This window comes from Hyaena hyaena, unplaced genomic scaffold (assembly GCF_003009895.1).
Source record: "Hyaena hyaena isolate Hyena2069 unplaced genomic scaffold, ASM300989v1 scaffold_33, whole genome shotgun sequence".
NCBI classification, from domain to species: Eukaryota; Metazoa; Chordata; class Mammalia; order Carnivora; family Hyaenidae; genus Hyaena; species Hyaena hyaena.
Genome location: NW_024080666.1, coordinates 4,652,633 through 4,675,690, shown reverse-complemented (window position 1 = coordinate 4,675,690; position 23,058 = coordinate 4,652,633). Strand labels below are relative to the sequence as shown.

The following is a 23,058-nucleotide window of genomic DNA, read 5'->3' as shown; positions in this document are numbered from 1 at the left end:
AAAACCACAATGAGATACCACCTCACACCTGTTAGAATAACTACAGTCAAAAACAAAGAAACACCAAGTGTTAGTGAAAATGTGGAGGAAGAGGAACCCTCATGCACTGTTGGTGAAAATGCAAACCGGTGCAGTCACTGTGGAAAACAGTATGGATGTTCCTCAACAAATTAAAAATAGAACTACCCTATGATCCAGTAATCACACTACTTTGTATTTACCTGAAGAATATAAAAACACTAATTTTAAAGGATACACATACCCCTTATTGTAGTATTGTTTGCAATAGTCAAATTATGGAAACCGCCCCAGTGTCAAAGTATGGAATATATGGTCCATCAGTGATAGTAATACTAATATATATTTTTATATATGAATGATCTCTTTTATGGTTGAATAATATATATCCATATTATATATTTATATATTGGAATATTCAATCATAAAAAATATGTGATTTGACCTATAACAGAATATTATTCAGCCATAAAAAGAATGAATCTTGCCATTTGCAACAATATGGATGGAGTTAATGCTAAGTGAAATAAGACAGAGAAAGACAAATACCATATGATTTCACTCACATGTGGAACTTAAGAAACAGAACAAAGAAACAACGGAAAGAAAAAGTGACAAACCAAAAGCAGACTCATAACTGTAGAGAACAAATGATCATACACTGAGTAATGTATAAAATTGCTGAATCAATATTGTACACCTGAAACTAATATTACACTGTATTTAACTATATTGGAATTAAAATCTTAATTTAAAAAAAAAAAAAAAAAGAAAGTTGCTTATCTTTGGAAGTGGCTATTTGGTCTGCATTAGTGAGCACCATTTTATAATCTGACACCTGGCTCCTTTAACTGACAGCATGAAGCTTCAGTACTTGGTCTTAGCTCTTTCTATATTATTATTTGACTCAGTATGTTAAAATAATTATTTTTGCATCTTTCTCATTAGACTGAGCTCCTTGAGTGCAGGATGTAGATGCTCAATGAATATTTTTTGAACTAGAAACTGGACTTATGAAATTCAAGGCCAGAACCTTCTCATGGTAGCATTAAAGGCAATGATGAAAAAAGTAGTGTGGGATTAGGATTTGGGCAATAATCTCCATGACAGTGTTTCAAGAGGAAATTGGTGCTTTCTTAGTCCCCTGGGATGTCATGGTCCAAATGAGGTGCTTTTAAACTTATCCTCTGTGGCTACTGTAACCAGGCCCAATGCTGGCCAGTCTGAAGTGCTTTGCTGTAGGATGTGTATGAGCTCTGTCCTTTCCTGAAGGAGCCAGAGGAAGAGATACCCATGGAGAACACTCCCACTATGGCTAAAGTGGACCAGGGTGAAAATCAGGTTTTATCAAGTCTAAGAAGAAGGCGCCTCCCCAAGGCATTTGGCTATGTCATCGGTGATATGAAAGAATTTGCCGGCTGGCTTAAAGGTATTTGTGCTTCTATCCCTTGGATTGATGGGATAGGTATCTTGGGGGGAAATGACTTGCTGGTTCTTGTACTCATGTCTTTAGTTATATTCCCTTGACTTTTATCCATTTCCCTCCTCTCCAGTTTTTAACTTCTCATGTTCTTTTTTTAAGATTTTATTTTTAAGTAATCTCTACACCCAACATGGGGCTCGAACTTACAACCCAAGATCAAGATTTGTATGCTCTACCGACTGAGCCTGCCAGACACCCCTAACTTTTTACCTTCTAACCTCTTCCAATGTTTTTATGGAAAACAGTTGTCAGGACCAGGGCCCTGCTCATAATAGAGGAAGGCACTTGGTTCCATCCTGTAATTTCAACACTTAAGACACTGAAGTTTTATTATTGGTAACTCATTTCTTTGACTTAAGAGTCTGTACCACTGAGCATGGTAAATAAGTGCATTCAATGCTTTCTGTAGTGGAGATTCTAATGGGGACAGCGTGGGTAGAGCATAAAGAAGCAGAAGGGTTTCAGGGATCTGGGTGTTAATAAAGGGGAAATGACTCAGAGGGAGAAAGCTTCCAGGAATATCAAAACTTAGTTCACCCTTATCAGAAGGGATATTGATGATTTTACTCAGGCTGGGTACTGGGTGTGGAAAGGAGAATCTTGCCTTGTCGATTCCTTAGCTCTGTGCATCTTATCTCTTCCAGACAAGCCACAGGTGCTCCAGTTCGTAGACTGGGTTCTTCGGGGCATATCCCAAGTGGTGTTCGTCAGCAACCCCATCAGTGGAATCCTGATTCTAGTGGGACTCCTGGTCCAGAATCCCTGGTGGGCTCTCAATGGCTGTGTGGGAACAGTGATCTCCACCCTGACAGCCCTGTTACTTGCTCAGGACAGGTAGGTGTGTCCACTCAAGCCTGCTCTTCTTGCTTCTGAGAACACAGGAGCCAACCAGTGACTTCGGGCACCTGTGATAAAGTCCCACTCTTCCCAGAAAAATCCACCTTTATTCCACAGAACTCTATATTTGTCTTGAATCATATCAGGGATCATTTATATCCCTTATTATTTCTCTTTAATCATTCACTAAATCATTCTTTAATGATTAATCAATTATTTATCATCAGCATTTTGTTTGTTTGGGCATATGAGTTCTTAAAAAGTCTTGATGGCTTAAAAAATTCCACTAATTCCATGATATCTTGTTTCCATGCCTAATTTAGCAAATTCATTCTTTATAGGCAGTGCAAAGGTTAGTTCAGTTTCTAGAAAGATGAATAATCACAAATTCCAAGTTAAAAAGTTCTGACTTAAGAAGTGTTAGTGTGTCTTCTCAACTATGTATTAGGTTAAAAATAGCACATACATTTTTAAGTTTATTTATTTATTTTGAAAGAGAGAAAGAAAGAGCAGGCAAGTGGGAGAAGAGCAGAGAGAAGAGAGAGAGAGAATCCCAAGCAGGCTGCACACTGGCAGCACAGAGCCCAACTCGGGGCTTGATCTTGTACTAAACTCAAATATAGTATGTACTTTATAAATTAATCTGTCATCAGTGAAGTGATAAGCTGACCCCTTCCATGCGAGAAGACAGCTCCTGATTTCTAGTTTTATCGGGGAGGCTGCTGGTCTTCTAGATGTCCAGGATCAATGTGTAAGCACCAGTGGATGGTCATTGTAATAACTTAGCTCTTATAACACTTACCGTAAAGTACCTAAGAAACTAACCAGAAATAGAATCAGAAAATATTCCACTTTCCCATCAAATCCAAAGAGACTGATTTCTTCTCCGTAGCTTAGGTTCAATCCTATTCCAACGCACATCAGGAAATGGTCTATTCAGTTTGTAGGTGTGGTCCAAGACTGTGCCGTATTAACTATTCCTTCATTGTTTAAGTGGAAAATGACCCGTTTTCCTTATCAGATATTGTTTAGAAGTCAAGCCATATTTACGTGTGTTGATTTTCAAATCTCTTTTACTTTCCTCAGTCCTAAAGGACCGCATTAAAATGGCAACCCTGTTTTAAGTGAATCCACATCTTCCTGTTGCCTTAAGTATGGCATTCTGCAACTTGCAGACAGTACCATTAAAGCAATGGCAGCCAAGCATCAAACCTCCAAGTTCCTTATTGAGAAGATGAGTCTTTGCATAGCGGCCCATTGTCCTCACGTATAGTCCCAAATTCAAGAAGACAGTGTCACTTCTGGGGTTAAACCAGTACAAATTCAATCACTTCCTACATGTCCTGATAGATTACTTAAGGTAGACAAAGGACATTGGACAGAGTTCCACCTCTCGTGCTCTCACCCAGGTGAATGTAAGTGATACCACCTTGCTGTTTCGCTGGTACCTCCTGCCCCTGCTGAAGGTCTCACACCACCCAAGCCACCCCTGTAGTATGGCGTCACCCTCCTTCAGACCCTGCACCTAACCTCACCTACTCACTCCGCCATCTTCACACCTTATGACCCAATGACTTCATCCTTTAACTCAGCCCTTCATAGTGTGAGATGTCAGCTCTTAGAGCCCTGGAGGGGCCTGGCTTGTCAGCCTTGGGGCTTATCTATAGAAGCTGTTCTATTTCTCACTTAGGGCTTCTAGTGCTCAATTATGAAACGTGAACCATTTGGGCCAGGAGTAGAAAATTACCATTAGGACAACCATCAGAAGTGAGGTGAAATGCAGAGAAGCAAAAAGAATTTGATGCTAAATGTGCATGTAAATGGAGTACTCTGCCCAGGAAAAGTAATTGTTCTTTCATTGCAATAACTTGAAAATGGTTATTTGGAGACCACCAGATGGAAGCACAGGAAGATGAACACATGCTAAGTTGGAATATTAATGTTTATAAGGTCACAGACACTACAAAAGTGAATTTACAATTCAGCAATCTTACACCTCTGACCAAGAATGTCAGAATTAGGAAAGTTTCACGTAAGAGCTCTGAGGCCCTTAATGATGCTGGCCAGGGACCCTTAATGATACAGAAGAAATAACAACGTTCCCATGTCCATGCTGTGCCTCTCGCCTGCAGGTCAGCAATTGCAGCCGGGCTCCAGGGCTACAACGGCACCTTGCTGGGAATACTCATGGCTGTCTTTTCAGACAAGGGCAACTATTTCTGGTGGCTGTTATTCCCTGTGTCTGCTATGTCCATGACTTGGTAAGTTGTAACTGGTTTTCAAAACGCTTTTAGAAGAACATGTATAGACCCAAGAGAGAATGGGAAGTTAGTATTTAATGGGTACAGAGTTTCAGTTTTGGAAGATGGAAATGTTCTATGAATGGACAGCAGTGATGGTTATACAACAATGTGAATATACTTAATGCAAGTGAAGCGCACACTTCAAAACGGCTGAAATGGTAAATTTTATGATATATATACACATGCACAATTTTTAGAAAAATAATTTTTTAAATTTAGATTCAGTTTAGGTCTATTGGAAACATAAAGGATCAAAAACACACTGATGCATGTGACCCTCCACACATATCTCACCCCGCCTCCCCCCATCCAAGATTCTGATATCATTGGTCTGGAGTCTTGCTTGGTCATGGGGAGTTTTAAAGCCTCCCAGGGGGCTCCAAAGTACCAAATTTGAGAACGACCCCGTACATCAGTGATCCTTAAATGTGCACACTCCCAAATCACCTGAAGGCTTATGAAAACACAGACTGCTGCTCCCTCCCCAGGACTTTGGATTCAGTGCATGTGGGATGGAGCCTAGAGATTTGCATCTCTAATTAGTTGCCTAAGGATGTGGCTGATCCAAGGACTACACTTTGAGAAACACTCTGTGTGTGCCTATATGAACTCTCCTTACCCACCTGCCCCTGCTACCTTCAAAACATTGCTTTACTGAATTTAACTCCTTTTTTTAAACCCTAAATCCTTCACACTAGTTTCTTAAGTCCTCCCCCCATTTTGGGGGGGCAAACATTTCCTTCTTATTATGGCATATTTAGAATATAAAACACTGATATCCACGCAAATGAAAAGTGCAGCCCATAGAGTATAAAAAACACTGATATCTGCAAAAATGAGAAGTGTAGCCCACTGAGGACAGTGTCTGCAGGGACACCCACCCTGGCTGCACCCACAGGTGTGTGGGAGAGAACCTGCTGGCAGAGCCAACCTGTCCAGGAAGTAATTTCCAACCAGTTCTGAAGAACCAGCTGCAGGACAGGAGGCATCCTCTGCAGGTGCTCACCACACCCCCTCCCATGACCCGGAGCTCTGACCTTAGTGATGAGCCAACATGGGAGAGCACAAAAGAGGCCCAGAGACCGTCTAATCTAATCCAGTCCCCCAAGCTACAGACAAGGAGATGGAGGAGTAGTTCCTTCCCAAAGGTCACCAACCGCTAAAGCTACTGCCCCCAGCCCCCACCCTAAACTTCCTCCAGCCCACACCACCTTACATCCTTCCTAGGACAGTTGTTTCTCTTTTCAAAACCAGGTATATAAACACTCAGGAAGATCTAGAAATTCAAGATGGTGGTCACCTCTAGTGCAGAGGGAGGGTCATATGATCAAGTGGGTTACACAGGGGGGCTTTAACCATGTAGATAATATTTTATGTCTGAAATACTTTGAAAATATTTCTAAAACCTGGATTTTATGTCACTGTGAGCAACCCCAGAGTATAATTTTTCAAAACCAAGTAAGCGAAGCATTCATTTTTGACCTTGTGTAAGAATTAGTCTCTGACAGGGCTTATTCCACAGGTGTTTGTTTTTTGTTTTGTTTTGGTTTTTGGGGTTTCTTTTATTTTTTCCTCCCCTGTGAAAAGTTTGCTTCAATAGCACTTTAGGGACATATTTGCCCATGAAACAAAGCCCCTCCACAGTGTAGAGATTCAGTTTGTCAACTGACTTGTCACGTGCACGTTCTTCCATTTTTTTTCTGTGGTTGTTGCTGTTGTTATTAGTCCAGTTTTCTCAAGTGCACTGAGCTCCTTGTTCTGCAAATGGGACCTCCCAGTCTTCACTCTGCCCTTCAACATGGCATTGTCGATGTACCTTTCGGCCACAGGACATTACAATCCGTTCTTCCCAGGCAAACTGCTCAGACCTGTAACTGAGGTTCCCAATATCACCTGGACTGACCTCAGTGCTCTGCAGGTAAGGTACCCTGTCTTCTCACATTCCTGCCTTGCTCTGGAAGACTCTGTGTCCTCCTTGTTAATTGTTCTTGGGCATCAGAGCCTTATGGAGACTCAGCTCTAGGGTGGGCTTGCTGACTTCATCTTGCCCTATAAACCATTCGTCCTGCTCCAAAACTTTGGGCTCTAAGGGCTTGTTTATTATTGTTATTGAAGTGTAATTAACATACAGTGTTATATTAGTTTCAGGTGTACAATATAATGATTCAGCAATTCTATACACTACTCAGTACTCATCAGGATAAGAGTACTCCTAATCCCCTCCACCTACTGCACCCATTCCCCCACTTACTCTGGTAACCACCATTTTGCTGTCTGTATTTAAGCATCTGTTTTTTTCTTCCTTTTTTTGGTCTCTTTTCTCTTTGTTCTAAGGTTTGGGGATTTTTTTTTTTTAATTATGTTTAATTTTGAGAGAGAGAGACAGTGTGTGAGCAGGGAAGGGGCAGAGAGAAAGGTAGACACAGAATCTGAAGCAGGCTCGAGGCTCTGAGCTGTAAGCACAGAGCCTGATGTGCAGCTGAAATTCACGAACCATGAGATCATGACCTGAGCTGAAGTTGGACACTCAACCGACTGAGCCACCCAGGCACCCCTGTTCTGAGGGCTTGGTTTTTTTAATGTTTGTTTATTTTGAGAGAAAGAAAGTGGGGGAGGGGCAGAGAGAGGAGAAAGAAAGAGAATCCTAAGCAGGCTACCCACTGTCAGTGCAGAGCCCAACATGGGGCTCAAACCCACAAACTGTGAGACTATGACCTCAGCCAAAGCCAAGAGTCAGTCACATAACCAACTGAGCCACCCAGGTGCCCCTCTACGGGGTTTTTTAAATGACTGCTCAAAGCTAACTTTTCCTCCTCTTTTCCTAAAATCTACTCCAGAGTATAGTTCTGTTTCAAAGTCAGAGTCCAAGAATCTGTTTCAAACTTTGGGTGGGTGTGTTGGGGGCCATCCCCTGAGGCAGAGCCTCCAGCCTGGAGTTAAGGCCTCCGTGATCTGGCTCCTCCGATCAAAACAATTTGTTCCTTCTGCTAAATCTCATTACAGAACCTCTCTATTCTGCTTTTTCATTTGGCAGATCTCATAGAATATGTACAGTAATTCATGGTTCTCAAACTTTGGTAGGCATTAGAATCATTGTTTTTTCTTTTTTTTTTTTTTTAATGTTTTTATTTCTGAGAGGGAGAGAGAGAGAGACAGACAGCCAGCATGAACAGGGGAGGATCAGAGAGAGAGGGAGACACAGAATCTGAAGCAGGCTCCAGGCTCTGAGCTAGCTGTCAGCACAGAGCCCAATGTGGGGCCCAAACCCACAAACCGCAAGATCATGACCTGAGCCAAAGTCAGACGCCCAACCGACTGAGCCACCCAGGTGCCCCCATTGTTTTTCTTTTGTAAACACTAATACAAGCTCCATCTCAGACTTTCTAAATCCTAATCTCTGGGAATGGAGCCTGGGAGCCTGTATTAACAAGCTCCCCAAATAATGGTGATGTGGGCCAGAGTTTGAGAACCACTATCATAAGATGTATTCTATGTATCTCTTTGCAGATGTGCACGAAGAGAGCACCATTGTTAAAAATCTGGTTAACCCAGGGGGGCGCCTATGTGGCTCAGTTGGTTAAGTGTCCAATTCTTGATTTCAGCTCAGATCATGATTTCACAGTTTGTGAGTTCAAACCCCTCATCAAGCTCTGTGCTGACTGCATGAAGCCTGCTTAGGATTCTTGGTCTCCCTCTCTCTCTGCTCTCTGCTTTCCCCCCCAATAAATAAACATTAAAAATTAATATTAGTAAAAATAAAACCCTGGTTAGCCCAAATCACATTCAAGCTCTTCCTGTTGGTGTTTATTTAGTAACTCTGTTTAAAGTTTCTTGACTGTCGAAAACAAGAGAACACTTAAAATCAGAAGAAAAATACCACCTTTTATGATGGCAAAAGACTGGCTTTCCCACTATCAGGTTATGAAAGCCCTTTGAGGAGCTCAAGCAGGCTTTTCTGTATACTCTTGCCCAGAAAATAAATGGGAGCATTTGGACATAACTTGAAATAAAATCAAATGTATATTCGGACCTCCCCCGAAAAATATTATAAATAATGTTACTTGATATATCTAAAACTTCCCTGTCCAACATCGTAGCTATTAGCCCCACGTGGCTATTTTAATTTAAGTGTGAAATTCATTACAATTGAATAAAATTAAAAACTCAGTTTCTTAGCCTCACTAGCCACATTTCAGGTGCTCAGTAGGCACGCGCATTGGACAACAAACATACAGAATATTCCATCGTGGAAGTCCTGTTGGACAGTGCTGATGCGAGGACGTAAGTGTCTTGCTCTTCTCACTATGAACTACCGCCCCAACATCAGCACCCTTATTTCCCATCTCAGCCAGGGCCCGCATTCCTGACGACCTGAGGGATGGTTCTGCCGCTCAGTTCTGACTTGAAAGTGTAGGTAGTCTTTGCCCATGTCCAGTTCCCTAGACAAAGTTCTAGAGAAACAGGAAACGATTTAGCGTAGACGTAAAGATCCAGCGCGGGCTGGAAAATTTAAGGTCCATCTCAGGATAGACTCAAACTCACAGTATGGTCCCATGTGCTGAGTAAGCACCGATGTAGCATTTGGAAGCCAGCATTAGATCCAGCCTAACACATGAAGGGAGAGGGCAGTTCCCGCTGTATCAGAGTCACCACCTCCCCAAGGTCGCTCAGAAGATGTACATGGTGACCTAGAGACGATGGAGGGAGTGAGATGGGAAGGCATTTTTCAGCAAATGGCCTTGGTCACTAACCTAATGTGGCTAAATATGCCTATCCTGGACCTACCAGATGTGTTGCTATAAAATGCTATCAGCATTTGTTAGCTTAAATCAAACCCTGTACCTTCCTGAAAACTGCCATTTTGTGAATACATGAGCTGAATGTAGGCCTCAGCCAGAAAGTAGAGTTGTGACATTTACATGTATTTTTGTGGGTTTTTTGTGGACTGACTGGCAGTTGTTGATAACTGGAATAAGCTAAGGATATTCTGGTTTAAATTAATACACACTCTCGTTAACAGCAGAAGTGTAAATAGGGTCCTGATTCATGAACTTGCTGTTATTGCTTCTGAATTATGGATAAGAGAGCCTTATCTGGATCTCCAGCCTTAACAACACAATTGCAAGGGAGTAATAGTATTTCTGTTGACTGCAGTGTGCGCTGGTATATCAGGCCTGAGCACCAATGGACAGTTAAAAGCAACAGAAGTGTAAGTTGAGGTCCCTGCCATCCTCACAGGGAGACACGGCAGATCGTCATGGTGCGGGAAGTGGTACCACCTGGGAGCTTAGCAGCAGCCAAAGCCACCGAGTCAGTGCATCAGCAGAGCCCCTGAGTGAAGGGGGGTTCTAAGGAGGTGCTCTCAGATGCCCATACCTGGTTCATCTTTCAGGATAAAACAGAAGTGTGAGGTTTTTCTGTAAAGAGGGAGAATTCTTTTTAAGTGGAGGTGGAGTGGGGGTAGAGATGTGGCGCCTGGGCGGCCCAGTCAGTTGAGCATCCGCCTCTTGATTTTGGCTCAGGTCATGATCCCAGGTCATGGGTTTGGTTGGAGCCCATGTGAGGCCCCATGCTGAGTGTGGAGCCTGCTTCAGATTCTCTCTCCCTCCCTCTGCCCCTCTCCTCCACTCGCATGCACTCTCTCTAAGAAAAAATTTTTAATTTAATTTAAAAAATAAAAAAATTAGTAACACTGATCTCAGAAGACAAGGCAGGATCACTCTACTGTTGCATTGTGTGTATTTGTGGGTATCTATTCAGCTGTGTTAATGACCTCCTTTTCTACATGGCTTTGCAGCTGTTGAAATCCCTGCCCGTGGGTGTCAGTCAGATCTACGGCTGTGATAACCCATGGTCGGGGGGCATTTTCCTGGGTGCCATTCTGCTGTCCTCCCCGCTCATGTGCCTGCACGCTGCCATTGGGTCACTGCTGGGGATAGCGGCAGGTAAGCCTATGACACAACTAGATATCGAGCACCTCCTCCCCTACACGCACCTCCTCAGGCCTCTTGCATGCTCCAGACCTTTCTCAAGGGCTCTGCTTCCAGGGCACCGAGGGAGTTCTTGGGGCTTCCCCCCCCGCCCCCTGCCCGACCTTCTTCCAGAGCATGCTTGCTGCCTTTTGTCCACTGCTGTGACCCTGTCTGTCTTACTTAACAGGACTCAGTCTTTCAGCACCGTTTGAGAACATCTACCTTGGACTCTGGGGTTTCAACAGCTCTCTGTCCTGCATTGCAATTGGAGGAATGTTCATGGCACTCACCTGGCAAACCCACCTTCTGGCTCTTGCCTGCGGTGAGTATACTCTGCATCGGAGGGAGGGTTGCTCATTGCTGTGGGATCAGCCCAAACAGTAAAAAAGAACTATATGAGAAACTGGGGTGCGGGTTCCAGTTTGGGCCCCTGGCTCTCTACGTGTGTGAGCAGGACACGTGGCTTCCTCTCTCCAGGAGGATTAAGCCCTCCTGGGCCCTCCTCATTGGTTATTGTGAGGACAGGGGAGCCTTTAGAGCCATGTTAACCATTTTGCCTTATGTATATGTTGGGGGATAGAAACTTAACTCGTCCTATATCCTTCATACCAGTCATTTGACCCATGAAACGATAATAAAATGAGTCAAGCTAAACACAGAGCCATATCTCCTGGTGAGTCAGGCGGGACTACATGTGGCCCTTTGAGAATCACACGAATCCAGCTGTTCCCACATTTCAGGGAGCGTCAGAATCACCTGGAGGGCTTGTTAAAACACAGATGGCTGCCCCCTTCCCTAGTCCCTGACTCCTTGTTAGAGGTGGGGGAGGAGTTGGTGTCTCTAACGAGGGCCATGTGGCACTGATGCTGGTGCTCCGGGGACTGTATTTCAGACCGACTGTGTTCATCCGTTGTGACCCCCGTATTCCAGCCAGACTCCTCCTGTCAGAGCTAGACGGGGTTCTGGAGATCCCCTACTCCTCCTTCTCATTTTACTATTAGGGCTCTGAAGCCAGAGAGGTGAAGCGATGCTCTGAAGGGCGTCTAGTCAATTAGGGTAAATTCAAGCCCGGAATCCACATTTGGTAACAACCTCTGGAATTACACTCCCTACACTTCTCTGCTCCTGGTGGCAGCATTCAGGCCTGTAGGTAAAAACACACCCAGGTGATTTAGATCTGAAAAGTTAATGGCTTTCTCAGGCCTTTGTAAAGTAGAGGCACACTCACCCAGAGCCTCTGGCGTCCCTAATTCAGTACAAAGTAAACGTGTTTAAGATAATGTGTTAGAGTGTAGGGATACTGGGGATATCTTTGGGTGACGCCGGGGAGGGGTGGAGTGTGCAGAAATTATTTCTAAAATATGTGTCTAGAGTCAGTTTATCGCCAGATTAATCAATCCGAGGTATCTACAGCCCTGTTACAATGGTGGACTGCGTACACACACAATGCTCCGAGCAGTATCTCAGTCCCCCAGGGACTGGGACGGGTTTGACAGCTGCTGTTTGAGGAAATACAGGATTGCATGTGAGACTCATCTCCTCCCCATAAAGGAGCATCTTTAAATTGTCCTTTTACAGATGATAAAACCAGATTCCAAAGTTCAGGGATTTGTTGTACAATAAAATGGCAGAGCTGGGGTTTGAAGCTTGTCTTTCCGAGACATGCCTTTCCCACTAGCAGGAGACGGTTCAGATGTTGCAAGAAGTAGGCACACTCTTGAACAAAAATACCTGGATAAAAAGACCAAAGATTGATAAAAGGATGGAAGTGTGTGGTAAAGAAATGAGCGACGGAGTCCCTCCCCCATTTCCTGCCGCACCCCCACGGTGGCTGTGTGATTACTCACTGCTTTCGAGCAGTAGATGGTGGGTGGGTGACCTAACAGTGAGTGGTGGGGCCCAGGTGGCTGTGTGGCCAGTTTATGGAGGTCGTTCTGCAGCCTGCCTTGGTGAAATCAGAGGGCTTCCCTGAGCCATCTTGAGCCCCCTCTTCAACTGATGATTAGCTACTTGAGATCTTTGTTTTGTTTTACTTGAAGGTCACACATATACTCCAACTACCTACTTTAAGATTCGTGCTCACTCAGAGTAAATAAAAACACAGCATGTTAGTTCATTGGCCTGTATGCCAACTTTAATGGTACTTGGGAAAATGTTATGGGGAGAAATCGCACATTTGTGTCCTGTTTCTACTGATTTCTGAGTTACTGTCTTTTTTTATACCAATTTTTTCTGTGAATTCTAACCAATATGAAAATCCTGTGATTGTACAGAAACCACGCTATCTCAAGAAGCAGTCATACTTTTCATTTTAGTTCAACCACACTCAGATAAAGTAACAGGAAAGTTTATTTGCCATAGAAAGCCTTTTCCTTAAGGTTCAGCAATAACAGGAACAAAATAGGAACCACAGAAAAGCTACCTTTATTGAGTACTTTTAAAATATTTTTTTATTTTTGAGAGAGAGAGAGAGCGCAAGCAGGGGAGGGGCAGAGAGAGGGCAAAATAGAATCTGAAGCAGGCTCCAGGCTCTGAGCTGTCACAAGAGCCTGATGCAGAGCTCAAATCCATGGACTGTGAGATCATGACCTGAGCCAACACAGGTGCCCCTATTGAGTACTTCGTCCTGCGTGCTAACCACGAGTACTACCTGCTTTCATGTTCACACCAACCCTATTCCCTCTATTGTGCAGGTGAGGAAGTGAATGCTTAGAATGGAGGCCACCAAGCTCCTAAGTGGTAGAGCTGCCAACTCTAAGCTCATACTTATAACAAGGGTACTCAGCTGGCTGGGAAAACATGGATGTTTATACCAGAAGGCAGTCTTTCCTGTAATGCAAAGTGCAACTACTAAATATTGTTCCCCTTTGTTTGTAGCCCTATTCACTGCCTACCTTGGAGTCAGCCTGTCGCACATGATGGCTGTGGTGAGTCTGTTTTAATCTTGCATTATCGTCAGCATAGTTGATCAGTTTTTGTTGATATGGAAACCCTCCTGAGGGCCCCCTGGGGGGTGTCCCATGCAGGATCCATGGCTGGGATCGCCACTACTTTCTCATCTCCTGGACCTGCCTGTCCCCACTCACCTCGTACCATCACCGTGAATTATAGTCCAAACTGCAGTCACTGGGTTTGCTAAAAATATTAGATTGCTAATCTAAAGAAGTGAAACTTAGGTTGTATAACATATTTATCAACTTCATAGTCTAACTCTGAGCATCAGGGAATTGACCTTAGAATATCTTCTACTTGAACAGAAAGCCAAGACCATGTCCTGGTTGAGAAATCAGGAAAGAGAGAAAAAGGAATATTGGCTAACAACCCAGATAGTTTTGTTTTTGCTTTCAGTCACACCATTAGTTTTTCATACCTTTATCTTTTATAAAATTTTATTTTAGAGAGAGTGCACTTGAGAGGAGAGCAGGGGAGGGGCAGAGAGAGAGGGAGAGGGAATCTCACCTCGGGGCTCAATCCCATGACCCTGAAATCATGACCTGAGCTGAAATCAAGACTTGGATGCTTAACTGAGCCACCCCAGCACCCAACACCTTGTCCTTTTTTAAATCTCCATCAGTCATCAGTAAGACTTATTCAGACCCACATCCTAGCTGAAGTATTTAATTTCTTTTTTTGATATTTATTTTTGAGAGAGGGAGAGACTGAGTATGAGTGGGGGAAGGGCAGAGAAAGAGGGAAACACGGAATCCAATGAGCTGTCAACATGGAGCCTGACACAGGGCCCAAACTCATGAGCTCATGACCTGAGCCGGTCACTTAACCAACTGAGCCACCTAGGTGCCCCTCCCCCCCTCCCAGCTGAACTATCTAATAGCCAAAATCATCTCCCATTTAGTGCCTCCTGCCACTCTTTCTTATTCCTTTTGGGCACTGTCCTGCCCTTGACCTTCTCTTTCAGAACTGCATGAGTTGCCAAGAACAGCCCAGAGGAAGGACCTCCCCTCAAGGAGCTTAGAATCCATTTGGGAACGGGAACAAAAGGAAGGAAAGGCAGTAGAGTCCAACACTAGTGTGGGTGGAAATCAGGAAGGGAGATGGCACCACAGGCTGAACTCATCAAAGAGTGCCCTGTGGGTGTGATGAGGGTCAGGAGCCACTGGTGGCTTGCTAAGTGACATCTCTGGGTGCCCTGTGGCATAGGAAGCCTGACTGTAAAAGAGGAAGGGAAAGATGGACAAAGTGGACATGAACTGACCACCTAAGATGCAGATGGTGGCATTTCACCTGCTAAATGTCCCGGGATCTTGGACTCCATCTCAGGCATTAGCGGAGCCTGGGTCAGTGCTCCGGGGATGCATCCCCCTGGGCAGAATGAGAATAGGATGAAGGGTGGTGCTTTGTGACAGAATCTCAGAGGAGCATGTGGCTTGTCTCTTCCTCTTCAGGCGGGATTGCCAGCTTGTACCTGGCCCTTCTGTTTGGCCACGCTACTGTTCCTCTTGGTGACCACGAAAAATGCCAACATCTACAGGATGCCCCTCAGTAAAGTCACCTATCCTGAAGAAAACCGCATCTTCTACCTACAGGCCAAGAAAAAAAGGATGGTTGAAAGCCCTTTGTGAGAGCATCCCCCACCCACAGCCATGGTCAGAAGGGGTAGCTGACTGACTGCCCCAGGTGACTCCCAGGGTCTCGGCAACCTGCTGTTTTTCACTGGTAATGACTTTCGTACTAACCCATTGGCGATCTACTCTTAGGCTCATTTTGTAGCTTTCTTTTAGACTCCAGGAACATCCCCAAATGTGTGAGAGACGCGTCCAGATGGTGTGCCCTGGTGAGGCATTGGTGCTAAGACCAATATAGTCATAAGGTCAGATGCTCCAACAGAATGAAGACGTGAGCCCAGAGCTAATGATTGACATTTATCAATATTCTTGGTGTTTGGTTAAGCTACGTGATGTTAACAGTATTAAAAATTAAGCTCTATAACTAAGCCGTCAGTGAATGCAATTCATGGTCACAACATCAAAGTCGACCCAGAATTCTCAGATAAGAATCGATACAAGTTACCCGTGACAGTGGTGCTGCTCACAGCTCATGCCCCAGCCCCTCAGCAGAATGGCCTGTAGCCTGCCCTATGTGGGTGGCATTCTCTTACGAAAGATGGTTGGTTCTTCCAGGATGACACAGCTGTAGGAGAGAGAAAGGGATTTTATCAGTCAAAACTATTCTCGAATGTTATTTTTCTTAGACATGGCAAAGAATTTTTTAGATAAAGTTTATCATCTTTTTCTTATATATTTGTTTTTTCTGGCTTAACTAGTTCCTAGATATTAAAGAAAAGTTACATTTTTTATGAAATATTCGACATAGCTATTTTCACTTTAATCCGTGTGTTGATTTTGTAAATGCCAGAAACGTGAAGAACCAAGTTATCAGCATCCAAGGGTTCCAATCCACTTGGGATGTTTTATGTGTTTTAAACCCTAAAAATTAAGGTCAGCTTGTTTCTGCTTGGAAGTGCTGAATTTTTTTTAAAGGAAATTTTTTTTCATGAAAAAAGTCATCATTTTCTGCGCATTCACAATATTCTCAGAAACCTGAAAAGACATACAGGTAAAGTGTTCTCCTGTTTTTCTTTAATTTTAAAGTTATCAGTCCTGTAAACATCCAATAACTGAACATACTGAGGATGCCATGGAAAGTACCACTCCCTACCTTCTGATGAATCTGTACCGATTCCATGTTTTGGAGGATTCGAAAAGAGAAACCATGGAATCCTAAGGGTATTTCCCCCTTTGGGTTTGCAGGGTTCAGTGCAAAATATGTAGGTTGCTGCAGGAAAAAAGAAAAGAAGGGAAGTCAACCTACAAATACTTCAGGGAGAAGTCCCCTTCTTCCTTTTCTCAGGAAAACATTGTTCCAATTTAACAATCCTGTGACCAAAGCCTTTTGAAACCCTAAAGTTGCAACTGTCTAGAGTCAAGTGGAAAAACTAAATTTTCACCATGTGAACGGAAATCTCCCTTGTTAGAGAATTTGTGAAAAAAGACTTGGTGGGGGAGGGGAAGAGGAGGACACAAAAAAGAAAGCAGAACCAAAGAGAACCAGGAGAGAAGAGCCTAGGCTGTGGTTGAGTGATCCAGAGCCTCTGACATGCCTCCAGGCCCATCTTCACAAGGACCTCTGGAGTGCTACCCATATACCTTCTGGTGTACTCACACAGGCATGTAAACAGGAACACTCTAAAGCCTTGTACATTGCCTAATTTAAATGGTATTAATTTTTTCAAGCTATTTTTATTACTAAGTGTTATCCTGAAATGAAGTATTTTATTAGTTTCCTTAGGGATCACTTGTATTCTTTTCCTATTGTTTAAAAATTTCTAAGTAAGAATATGAATAAAATTATACTCACAGCTCAGTTTTGTGCAAACTTTGTTTAAAAGTCATATATACATTTTATAGCTATCGTGTGTGTATGTTTAACAGAAGACCATGAGAGAGGGGAAGGGGGAGAAAAGGTGGAGGGAGGCAAACTATAAAAGGCTTTTAAATACTGAGAACAAACTGAGGGTGGGCAGGGGTGAGGGGAAGGGAGGTGATGGGCATGGAGGAGGGCACTTGTTGGGATGAGCACTGGGTGTTGTATGGAAACCAATTTGATCATCATATTTAGTATATGTGTTGCCAAAGCGAGCACTGACAATTATATTTAAAAAACAATCACATGCATAAGTGTTTACTGCTTATATCTGCTTATGTTTTGATGTGCTAGTCTCCTGATTCTTTCTTCTTCTTGGTAATAGCACCAGATGTGTAGCTGAGCAAACCCATTCAACTCAGACATATGGACCCATCCCTGTGGGTCGCCTTTCAACTACACATTGTTCCCCCAACTCAGGAGTGAGACTGGATTCCTAAGGACAGTCATGGATGTTCAGGACATGCCCCTAAGACTTTGAGATGAAAGCCCACCAGGCAGCTCCAGGCATCCTGTCCAGGCGCTGGGTACCCCACCAGGACTGAGCCTGAGCACCCATCAGGGGGCAGCATTCTGTGAGGAGCCTTCTCAGAACAATGCCCCTGAAGGTTAAGCAGTGCTTGTCTCTGAATCCTTCCGTCAGAGACCTGTCTCCCACCTCCCTTCATCCACATAAGTTAGCGTGTTTGAAAGAAAACATAAGAATGGAAATTCACTCCAACTTTCAAAGGCAGCCCAAACAAGAAATAAAAGAAGGCCACAGCAGATTAGCCCCATTGGAATGCCTTCTATCAAAACAAAACCTCTTCTACCTATTATTTGAAGAAAATAAATTTGCAAGAGTGATCTGGTCATTAAATGCCCCCTTTGGTCTTTGGTAGAAAACAGAAGGTTTTAAGGCTTTTCAGCTAAAGACTCCAAATGCCATACAGTTACCTATAACATGTGATTAGCATGGAATATATTGAGATAGGAGGTTAAGTTTGAGATCAGGAATTTCCAAGGGGGTCTCTTACAGACAACCTTGCAGGATTATTTTTGAGGTTGTTAAATATAGCAAAATGTTTTATGCATATGAATGTTTTCAGCCTTCCTTTTATCTAACAACCTCCTTCTAAAGAGTAAACCTTTTTTTTTTTTTTCAGTTTTATATTGAGAGGCAGAGAGAGAATGCACATGGGAAACAGTGGGAATCCAAAACAGGCTCCACACTGCATAGAAATCTCCTAATCATCCCTAAAATCTCCTTCTTAAAAATGCTTTGACACACCTCCCCCCAACATTAGAAGGCTTCTAATTTCAAGGCTACAAAGTGTCATTTGCTAAAACAATCAGCAATATAGATCCTGAAAGAATTTCAACAAATATAGTAAATAACAGACTTTTAAAGAAGTAAATTTAAGTCCTATAATAGTCTATTTTCACAGGTCTTAAAATAGAACTATAAAACACATGTAGTAGATCAAAGCAGACATATGTGATATCGTCTAAATGACTGCTCCCAGGTCTGACCTTAACCTTACTAAGTGTTAACCAGATAGGTGTTAACACAGCTAAAGCAACCTTACATCTGATGGGGACCAGGTCAACCACTGACACTTAGGAGCTGAAGGCAGACACAGGCAGGGGGTCTTCAGCACTGGAAGGGGTGGCCTAGGAACAGGTGTCTAGGGAGACCCCTGTGGTAGAAATAGGCATACTGGGGAATCATGGCTTAGCAAATGTAATCATTTAGACTAGGCAGTTAATGCCCCTTGTGTGAGCCCATACTCACAAGCTACTTTGCTTCCTGTATAGATTTGCATTCTAGGGGAAACAATGCCCTTGTCCATACTCGTGAATTTCTGACCCTTCATAGTTACATTTCTCATTTTAATTAATAATTTAATTTTGATAATAGGGTTTTTTAAGTTGTTTTTTGTTGTTTGGTTGGTTGGGTTGTGGGTTTTTGCTCATACATGTCACCAAAAGCCAAATCATCCCATGGTGTTCCAACAAACTTAAATTTCTGAGGCTACAAAGGTGGGGTGAGGGGTAGGAAGGAAAGGCTTTCCTGAGGATGTGAGCGTTAGGCCAAGACCTAGAATTGACCAGAAATGGGCAGGTGGAGGAAGGTGGAAGATGGAGGAATCAGATGGAAGCTCATGGATAAAGGCCTTGAGACAGTGAGATTGGTGCTTTCAAGGAGAGAAGAGGCACCTGGGTGGCTTCATCACTTAAGCATCCAACTTAGTTTTGGCTCAGGTCATGATCTCATAGTTTCGTGAGCTTGAGCCCCACATCTGGCTCTGCACTAGCAGCATGGAAACTGCTTGGGATTCTCTCTCTCCTTCTATCTCCCCTTGCCCTGCTCATGCTGTCTGTAAGTAAGTAAGTAAGTAAGTAAGTAAATAAATAAATAAATAAATAAGAGAAGACTTACATGGCTGGACTACAGTGAGTGAAAGGGCTTAGAGTGGACTTGGGAAACCAAGTAGGCCACTACAGTGGTGTGGGAAAGAGGTGGTTTGGCTTAGACTCTGGTAGCAGGGGGTGGAGAGAAGTTTATAGGGTTGAGAGATAAGAAGTAGAATCATGGTGATGGATTCATGTGGAAAGTGAGGGAGAGGGAGGTGTCAAAGAAGGCTTCCAGAAGTCTCACTTGCATAGGAAAGTAGATGGCAGTGCCACAGGATGAGATGGCAGCACACAAGAATCACTTCTTCTCTCATGCTATGTATCTTCCTGTTCAATCCCATCTTTCTAGAGCTTCAGTCCAGACACCGTGTTCAACTGTCTATGGGAACTGTCTCAAAAGTATCCATTTCAACACATTCAGGGCAAAACTCATCTTCTTCAATGACTGCTCTCCACCCTGTGCTGACTTATGGGGAAAGGCAGCACCCTCTTGCCAAACATACTATCCAGAAGCAGTGATCATCCTTAGCTTCATTCCCTCACCTCTAGGCAATAGCCAAATTCTAGGGATTTTACCTTCTTGATAGCCCCCATTGTCTCATTCATTGGCAAATATTTGTTGAATGACTATTACATAATGGAACTGGGCTTCCATAGTGAACCAGACAGTCACAGCTTCTGCCCTCACAAGAACTTTATGAGGTGAAGTGACAAGGAAATGAGGAAAGAGAGGAGCATGGTGATGAGGACGACTAAGAGGCAGCTGGGCAACAAAATTGAAGGGAGAGTATTTCAGTGACTTCTTCCTTCTAAGAAACAGAAGACAAGACTATATCATTAAATGCCAGGCATCCATACCACTTAGCAAACTTTTGGCAGCAAGTAATAGAATACCTGTCTAAAAGTACTTTAAACAACAGTAGTTTCGTTCCTAAAAGTAGAAGTTCAAAAGTTCTGTTCAAAGTTTGGTGCAGCTGCTCAATGATGTCATCAAGATGCAGTCTCTTTCTATCCTCCTCCTCATTCTCAGTATCCTCAGAAGACTTCATTTTCATCCCCAGGCTTGTTGCCTTAAGGTCACAAAACAGCTGCCTTGTTACAAACATCACAACCACATCAGGAAGTAGAAGGCAACCAGAGTTGCAAGAGTTGCATTCTTTCATGTCTCTGTCTCTTTATCAGGGAGGAAAATCTTCCCCAGAAGCTCTCCCAAAATACTTTCGCTTGTGTCTTTTTGGCATAAAAGGGTCATATTGTCATTCCTGGCTGCAAAGGAGTCTGGGAAAGCATGCACCTGGCATGGTCAGTCCCTACTGTAGCAGGTGAGCTCTGCTATATTGCAGGGAGAGCAGGAGGAATGACTACTGGGTGAGCAGACAAACATGTCTGCCACGGCTGTACATAGTATACAGTACCGTACAGTATACAGTACCTTTGTGCCCACACCACACTGAAGAGAGCTATGTGGTGACAGACAAGACTATTGTGGGACTTACAAAGGGGGTTGGGACAGAGACCTAAACCAAGACCTTTTACACAGAGACACTTTGTGGAATACCTGCTGGAATGTCCCCAGAGTATTTCAGGATACCCCAGCTTCTGACTAACAAGAATCTTGCAGCCTCTGACTAACAAGATTCTAAGCAAAAGGTGAGGCAGATAGTGATAACGATCAGAGCAAGGAAAGTTTAGGGTCAATTCATGTTTTAATTAGCCCTCTCGATCTAACAGTTGAAGTCTCTAAATCATTCCATATCAAAAGGCCCCACTGGAAATAGTTGAGTTTCAACTCAGTTCCAGCTCAATGAAGCATTGAAAACAAGTGTCTGACATTTTCTGCTTTATGGCTCCAAATAAACAATGAGAAAGCCAGTTTCCTGTTTGGGTTGGGTCCATTGGATCCTAGCCCTTAGAAGCTTTGAATTATATCACAGTCAGTGACATGCAAGGACTTGAAGGGGAAGAAACGAAGCACAGGGGAAAGTTGGCACAGTGTCAGGAAATCTGGCTAGAGTTAAGTCTCTCCAACCACGAGAAACAATGGCAACTCAGGCATGAGTCAGTGACCCCAGAGCAAGCACATCTTGGGGCAACAAGAGCACATACAGGCAGGTCATAGGCATGGCTAATCCAACAAGGAGGCCTTTCTACGTTCTGAGACCCCATGTTGGCCTCACAACCAGAGGGTATTGGCGGGAGTGAGTAGCCACACGCAGCACTTGAAATAAGGCCAGCCTAAACTGAGGTGTGTTCAAAAGTATATATTGGATTTCAAACATAGAAGATCAAAAAAAAGTAAAATATCTCAATCATTTTGTATATTTATTAAATATTGAGATGACAATACTTTGTATACATTGGGTTAAATAAAAGGTATTATTAATTTCACCTTTAAAAAATTTGTAATGTGGTTACAAGAAAATTTTAAATCATGTAGATGACTTGGATTTGTGGCTCATATTATCTGTCTATGGGACAGTGCTCGGTTAGACAAGCCCCACTCCTGGGCTCTTAACGGGCTACAAGGTCTCCATGGCAACTCAGATGGCACAGAGCTGTTGGAACTCAAACTTCTAGAGAACCATTATTCCCTGAATGAATGGGTAAGAAGCCTTTCCTTTATTACATGTGGAGAGAGAGTTTGCGAATTCTGGGTTGTCAATTTCAGGTAAAATTTTACATCTTTGCAGGAAGACTTTCTGCACATTGAGGATGTTATTTTTTTTAAATGTTTATTTTTGAGAGAGAGAGAGAGAGAGGGGGGTAGAGGGAAGGAGAGAGGGAGGGAGGGATAGGGGAAGAGAGAGAAAGAGAGAGAGAGAGAGAGAGCAGGGGAGGGGCTCAGAGAAAGGGAGAAAGAATTCCAAGTAGGCTCCACGCTGCCAGCACAGAGCCCAACACAGGGCTCAAACTCACAAACCGGGAGATCATGACCTGAACCAAAATCAAGAGCCAGATGCTCAGTTGATTGAGCCACCCAGGGGCCCCAAGGATATAATTAAAAAAAAAAAAATCCTAGCATGGCTCCAGAGGGAGAAGACTGACTTTCTTGTGTGTGGAATAAAGTTATCCTGAAGGCAGAACCTGAAAAGCAGCCTCAGAAACACTCAGAACTGGGGCAGCACCACTGGGATAAGCGGGCTGCCCCCCAGTGTGTCCATGTGAAGAACACATGAGTCACAAGCGGTGAAACAAAGTGAAACATCTGGTTATGAAGCAATAGGGAACAGTGGGGACTGTGGATAATTGAGGATTGCATGCCCCATACCACCCCCACCAAAGCATTCCCATTTCAGATTTTTTTTAAGTAGGCTTCACACCCAGGGCAGAGCCCAACCCAGGCTTGAACTCAGGACCCTGAGATCAAGACCTGAACTAAGATCAAGAGTCAGATGTTTAACTGACTGAGTCACCCAGGAGCCCCTCAGATATTTTTAAACACTGTGCTATCCAAACAAAGTCAGTTTGAGAGTTAGATTTCTTCCAATGGCTCCATTCTGCAAGTTCGATTCCCAAGCACTCTTATAAATGTTCCGCGATGTTTGTCAACCAAGTGCATTTATCAAAATTATAAAGATCCTTGAAAAAACAAAATTGTCCCATCCCA

At 43.4% G+C, this 23,058-nt stretch overlaps 1 protein-coding gene and 1 long non-coding RNA gene across 5 annotated transcripts in view; one reads left to right on the top strand and one right to left on the bottom strand.

Annotated features, from left to right (window-relative positions):
• SLC14A1 (solute carrier family 14 member 1 (Kidd blood group)) overlaps positions 1 to 16,994 on the top strand; it is a 37,287-nt gene extending 20,293 nt beyond the window's left edge. For 3 of the 4 annotated variants that reach the window (XM_039228855.1, XM_039228856.1, XM_039228854.1), the window contains 8 exons: positions 1,291 to 1,447; positions 2,146 to 2,335; positions 4,471 to 4,599; positions 6,367 to 6,559; positions 10,439 to 10,586; positions 10,801 to 10,935; positions 13,491 to 13,540; positions 15,017 to 16,994. In XM_039228855.1, coding sequence (XP_039084786.1) covers positions 1,312 to 1,447; positions 2,146 to 2,335; positions 4,471 to 4,599; positions 6,367 to 6,559; positions 10,439 to 10,586; positions 10,801 to 10,935; positions 13,491 to 13,540; positions 15,017 to 15,193 — 1,158 coding nt within the window. In that variant the 5' untranslated portion in view covers positions 1,291 to 1,311 and the 3' untranslated portion in view covers positions 15,194 to 16,994. The remainder of the gene's footprint in view (positions 1 to 1,290; positions 1,448 to 2,145; positions 2,336 to 4,470; positions 4,600 to 6,366; positions 6,560 to 10,438; positions 10,587 to 10,800; positions 10,936 to 13,490; positions 13,541 to 15,016) is intronic. The other variant, XM_039228857.1, reaches the window with a different exon arrangement.
• LOC120229700 overlaps positions 15,004 to 23,058 on the bottom strand; it is a 33,390-nt gene continuing 25,335 nt past the window's right edge. Inside the window, exons 2-4 of the long non-coding RNA XR_005527813.1 lie at positions 16,290 to 16,406; positions 15,642 to 15,761; positions 15,004 to 15,151 (exon numbers count right to left, since the gene is read on the bottom strand). This is a non-coding gene — a long non-coding RNA (uncharacterized LOC120229700). The remainder of the gene's footprint in view (positions 15,152 to 15,641; positions 15,762 to 16,289; positions 16,407 to 23,058) is intronic.